This window comes from Impatiens glandulifera, chromosome 9 (genome assembly GCF_907164915.1).
Source record: "Impatiens glandulifera chromosome 9, dImpGla2.1, whole genome shotgun sequence".
Lineage (NCBI taxonomy): Eukaryota > Viridiplantae > Streptophyta > Magnoliopsida > Ericales > Balsaminaceae > Impatiens > Impatiens glandulifera.
In genome coordinates this window covers 18,672,113-18,678,137 of record NC_061870.1, presented here as the reverse complement: position 1 = coordinate 18,678,137, position 6,025 = coordinate 18,672,113, and the positions used below count along the sequence as shown (strand labels likewise).

At 29.1% G+C, this 6,025-nt stretch overlaps 1 protein-coding gene across 1 annotated transcript; it reads left to right on the top strand.

Moving 5' to 3' along the window:
- Positions 1-1,549: 1,549 nt before the first annotated feature.
- LOC124913968 (probable leucine-rich repeat receptor-like serine/threonine-protein kinase At3g14840) lies at positions 1,550-4,548 on the top strand. Its single transcript, XM_047454420.1, has 7 exons — positions 1,550-2,125; positions 2,214-2,357; positions 2,993-3,111; positions 3,195-3,405; positions 3,498-3,735; positions 3,829-3,979; positions 4,121-4,548. Exons 1-7 carry the CDS (start codon positions 1,696-1,698, stop codon positions 4,511-4,513), a joined length of 1,686 nt encoding a protein of 561 aa, XP_047310376.1. The 5' UTR covers positions 1,550-1,695; the 3' UTR covers positions 4,514-4,548.
- Positions 4,549-6,025: the final 1,477 nt, after the last annotated feature.

The window sequence follows — 6,025 nt, the reverse complement described above, 5'->3', positions numbered from 1 at the left end:
TTAAGTTCTTCTTTAGTTAGGGTCCGCATTTTGCCATCATCGGCCAAAATCTTGATAGTCCCAATACCCACAATTCTACATATGGAATCGTTTTCCATGACAACGTTTCCACCATCATAATCTTCATAGGTATCGAACTATTCTTTGTTCGGACTCATATGATATGAACAACCATAATCCAACACCCACGTATCAATAGGGTGTAGAGAAGCGTTAACTGCAAGGCAATGTCCTCCTTAGAGTCGGTGTCTCTGTATTTATGTGCTATAGCAGTCGTGGGATATTTTCCCCTTTTCTTAGGACAATTGTTCTTCCAATGACCTGGTTCTTTACAGTAATTGAATATGTCTTTAGCATTATGGCCCTTAGTTTTGTATTTTTTATCCTTCTTCATTCGAGACCCTTTATAGTTGACTGTGCTGGCAATCAACCCAGTTGCTTGACTATCTATAATTTCACCACTCGCCTTATTCGCAGTTCTCTAGTATGAAGTGTTGACCGAACCTCCTATAGAGTTACGAAGTCTTTATCCACAACGAACTATTGAACAAAATTTTCAAAATAGATGAGTAAAGATACCAATAGAATTAATGCAGCATCTTCATGTTCGATCTTAACATCTATATTTCTCAATTCAAGTAATGTAGTGTTTAACTTATCAAGATGTTCACGAAGAGACTTACCTTCAAGCATACGAAGACTGAACAGACGTTACTTTAATAACAACTTGTTAGTTAGTGACTTTGTCATGTACAAAGTCTCTAACTTCAACCACAGACCAATGCGATATCTTAATCAGATACCTCAGTAATCACTTCATCAGCCAAACAAAGTAAAATCGTTGAGTGTGCCTTCTCTTCCAAGACCTCAAGCTTAGTAGTGATTTTATTAGAGGAAGACTCCTTTGTAGGACCTGCAACAATTTTCACATTTCCTTCAACAATGGTGCCCAAACGCCTTATTTTTTAAGCAAAGCTCGCATTTTGATTTGCCATAGACCAAAACTGTTTCGCCATGTGAAAATTTTCGATTTCAGATTCATTGAAGACATCTTCTCGCCAAAAAACAAATATTGATAAACTGGTCGGATTTAACCCGCTCTGATACCAATTGTTGTGCGGAATGTAAGAAAGTGACGAACAATGAAATATGAAAAAATAGATAAAGATAGATTTCTTATTGTCAAAGATGAAAAAATTACTGCAAAATAAAAAGACTATAACTATATTCAGAAAATAATAAAACGTAAACACCTAACTTAATTAAGTGTAATGGTAAAATAATTATGATTTAACTGAAATTAATATAAATCACAAACAATTGATGGTTAATATATTAATTTCTATATTAAAGACAACGATATATTTATTCCTAATTTTATAAAAAAAATTATTTTAATCTATTATTTATTTCTTTAATTCTAAAAAAATAATCAAAAACATTGATTAACCTTTTTCGTTCATAATTTTCCCCAAAAAATTTGAAGTCTACCCTAATCTTTTTTTAAGTCCCAGGGTCCAAGTAATCTTATGTTGTTTTCTTCCAGAATTGGACTCTTTGTATATAAATTGTGGAGGAGAAGAAGTTATAACAACTGGAGGCATCAAGTACGAAGCAGATACAAATTCTGGCGGGGCTGCAAATTTTTACCAAGGAATTAGTACTAATTGGGCCTTTAGTAGCACCGGCGATTTCATGGATAACAACAATGTTGATGTTTTTTTGGCTAAAAATAAATCTATGCTCTCAGAAAATAGTTCTGAGTTGAGCATGAATGCACGAATCACTCCCATATCGTTGACATATTATGGGTTCTGTCTGATTAATGGGATATACAATGTAAAGCTTCACTTTGCTGAAATTATGTTTACCAATGACAAAACCTTTAATAGCCTTGGAAGGCGAATATTCGACGTTTACATTCAAGGGAAACATGTGTTGAAGGATTTTAACATTGAGAAAGAAGCTGGTGGGGTTGGCATTGAAATTGTGAAAGATTTTCAAGCAGTTGTGACCAATAGGACTTTGGAAATTCGATTCCATTGGTCTGGGAAAGGAACTACCGCTATCCCTACAAGAGGAGTATATGGTCCTCTCATTTCAGCTATTTCTGTGCAACTCCATGGTATTTCATTTTAATAGATGTGATTTGAATCTCCTTTATAACATTTTTAACCATGAAAAATCTCATTCAATTATTTCTCTCAATGCAGGAAAAAGAGGAAACTCTGTTGCTGCTAGAATTTCGGTTGGTGCTATTGTTGGCATTGTTTTTTCTGTAGTTTTTGTAATAATCCTGATTCTTGCCATTCTTTGGAGAAAAGGATGTATAGGACATAGAGGCAATATGTATCGAGGTACTTTTTCTCTAACAATATCTTGTTTAGTCACACTTATAAAGAAAATGATTTTTAACAAAATTACCATATATTGCTCAAAACAACAATATTGATGCATTAAGCAAGTTCTCAAAATAATTAGGATAAGAAGGTTTGTTCTTAATCAGTCTGCGAACTTCGTCTTTTGAATATAGTTTGTATGTGTTGTCATTGTTGTATGATAACTTAAGGGGCAAGGGTTTTTGTTTTAATGTTAACATTTTCCTTTTCTCCCTTTTGCTTTGATTTTGAAATCTCACTTGTAGTGATCTTGAGTTGTAAATAATTCTACTTATTTTTGCTGTCATTTAGGCTTATTATAGATTTTTATGAATTTGGTTTAAATAGAAGATCAATATGGTAAATGTAAGATCTTGAAAGATTGTATGATTTACCGTCGAGAATCTTGAGCCTAATGTTGTGGGGATTGAAGGTTTGATGTGATATGTTGATCAAGCTTGATTAAGTTGCTTTATTTGGAAGAACAACAAAATCGGAGTTGGCTAAAAAAATTTAAACTTTTTTCCAATTTGATAAGATTCCATATGAATGTGACTTGGACTATTAGTTTCTTCAATAGAAATGATTCTTAATTTTTCTTCTTCCTTTTGCAGATCTAAAGAATATGGAACTTCAGACTGGTTCATTCTCCTTGAGGCAAATTAAAACTGCTACAAACAATTTTGATTCTGCTAACAAGATTGGAGAAGGTGGTTTTGGTCCTGTTTATAAGGTATAAATCAAATAATTCATTTTTTTTTTATTTTTAAACCATTTTCGTATCGAAGATCTCACTATTTTATATTATAATTTCAGGGAGTGCTTTCAGACAGTACAACAATTGCGGTCAAGCAGCTCTCTTCCAAGTCCAATCAAGGGAATCGTGAATTCGTTAACGAAATTGGAATGATTTCAGCTTTGCAAAATCCATATCTTGTGAACCTTTATGGATGTTGCATTGAAGGCAATCAACTATTGCTTGTGTACGAGTACATGGAGAATAACAGTCTTGCTCGTGCATTATATGGTAATTAGTGAAAAGTGCAACATATATGCAAATTAAGATATATTTATCTAACTGTGTTTTATGTACTTGTTGATCTTATAATATACGTGAAGGTTCTGAAGAATTCCAAATAAAGTTGGATTGGTTCACAAGGTATAAAATCTGCATTGGTATAGCCCGTGGTCTGGCTTATCTCCACGAAGAGTCGAGGCTTAAGATAGTTCATAGAGACATTAAAACTACAAATGTGTTACTTGATAAGGATCTTAACCCAAAGATATCTGATTTTGGTCTAGCCAAACTTGATGAAGAAGACAACACTCATATAAGCACAAGAATTGCTGGAACTTAGTGAGTTATTAGTTATTATAGAGCTTTAACATAACAAGCCTAAAGTAATTTCTTATATAATGTATTCTAATCCTTTTATATGATTTTTTGTAGTGGTTATATTGCTCCAGAATATGCAATGCATGGCTACCTAACCGACAAAGCTGACGTGTACAGTTTTGGAGTTGTTGCACTTGAAATTGTTTGCGGGAGAAGTAACACGACATATGGACCGAAGGAGAATGGTATATGCCTTCTCAATTACGTAAGTCAAGTACACTCAATTTTTGTTCTTTCCATATATATGTTTGACCAAAACAAATTAAGGATGTGGATAATGTTGGAGCATTTTTCAGGATCAAATGATATTAATAACATTAATTTCTTCTCAAATCTCAATATATAGGCTCGCATCTTAAAAAACAATGGGACTCTTATGGACCTTGTGGATAGGAGGCTGGGCCTAGAGTTCAACCAAGATGAGGCAATGGTGATGATCAATATAGCTCTGGTTTGCACTAATGTCACGGCTGCTGCAAGGCCTGCCATGTCTAATGTCGTGAGCATGCTTGAGAACAGGATGGTTCCCGAGAACTTGTTATTGGATTCAGACTCAAACATCTCTACTAATGAGGCTGAAATTAAACAGAGAATAGCTCAACTTCAAGAAACTGATGTCAAGATAAGTGTCACTCACAACTCAATGTCAGGGCAATGGACAGCTTCTTCTACATCAGCTGGAGATCTTTACCCGATTTCGATAAATTCGGGTTACTTGGCAAAGAGAGACCGTGAGTAAAGACAATGGTTAAGATTATTGTGTTTGTTTAATTATGTGTACAAGTAAAACTTATAACTTTTTCTTTTTTTTTAACTACTTCTGCATATTGTCTTGTTTATTTATGAACTTTACATATATCCATATATTAAATGTGAAGAATACCATATTAAACTCATAAAGTTTGACAAATATATTTATGTAGTACAAATATTTTATTTAGGCATACTAACTTAATGAAATGTGTCATATTTGTCCAGATGAAAAAAAAAGCTGTTAACTAGGATGTCTCATACATATTTTCATTAACTAGAATATATATACTAACCTGGTTGAATGTGTCATATTTTTTCAAATTATATGACTACATAGATGCCTAAAAGTTAATCACTCAGCTTACAAGCGCTGGACACCTCAATCTATTTTAAAATCTTTCAATATATATATATATATATATTTATTTAAGAGTTTACCTTAATTATTTAATTATAAAATAAAATGTAATAAAATAATTTATTACTATTATTATTATGACACGTTTGAATGAACAAATTAGATTAGTTTGGGAAAGTGAACACCAAACAAAATTACTTATATTTTGATATATAAGTTAAATTATTATTTATATAAATTAGATTATTTATATTTTGATATATATTTTAAATTATTATTTTTATAAATTAGATTATTTATATTTTGATATATAATTTAAATTATTATTTATATAAACTAAATTATTTATATTTTGATATATATTTTAAATTATTATTTTTATAAATTAGATTATTTATATTTTGATATATAATTTAAATTTAATTATTTTTTATAAATTTAATTATTTATATTTTAATATATATATATTTCAATTATTATTTATATAGTGTAATAAATATTAAATAATTTTAATAAATAATTGATGAATACTAATAAATTTAAAATATTTTAACCATAACAATATAATAATTAAATATTAGCTTTGTAAATTCATCAATTATTTATTAAATATAATAACAAGATTACCATATTTCTAGGGTTAAAATATTAATTAAAAATGTTATTATATTTAATAAATAATTAATAAATTTAAAAATGTTTTTATGAATATATAATTATTGTTAAAATATTTTAAATTTATTAGTATTTATCAATTATTTATTAAAATTTAAAGGGATATCATTTTATATAAATAATAATTGAAATGTAAATATATATATATATATATATATTAAAATATAAATAATCAAATTTATAAAAAATAATTAAATTTAAATTATATATCAAAATATAATAATTTAAAATATATATCAAAATATAAATAATTTAATTTATATAAATAATAATTTAAATTATACATCAAAATATAAATAATTTAATTTTTATATAATAAATTTTAAATGTAAAAAAAATAAATAAATAAACTGAGTTTAAATAATAAACTAGGTTAGTTTGGAAATGAATGAACAAACTAGGTTAGTTTGGGAAAGTAAACGCCAAACAAGAATAAGGTAGGAAACCATCCTTATTTTGTACTTC

Excerpts from the sequence above, each read along its gene's own strand:
- LOC124913968 (XM_047454420.1), top strand. The coding sequence starts at position 1,696 with ATGGATAACAACAATGTTGATGTTTTTTTGGCTAAAAATAAATCTATG. Across the intron at positions 2,126-2,213 it reads TATTTCTGTGCAACTCCATG|GAAAAAGAGGAAACTCTGTT; the intron begins GTATTTCATTTT and ends CTCTCAATGCAG. Across the intron at positions 3,406-3,497 it reads TCTTGCTCGTGCATTATATG|GTTCTGAAGAATTCCAAATA; the intron begins GTAATTAGTGAA and ends ATATACGTGAAG.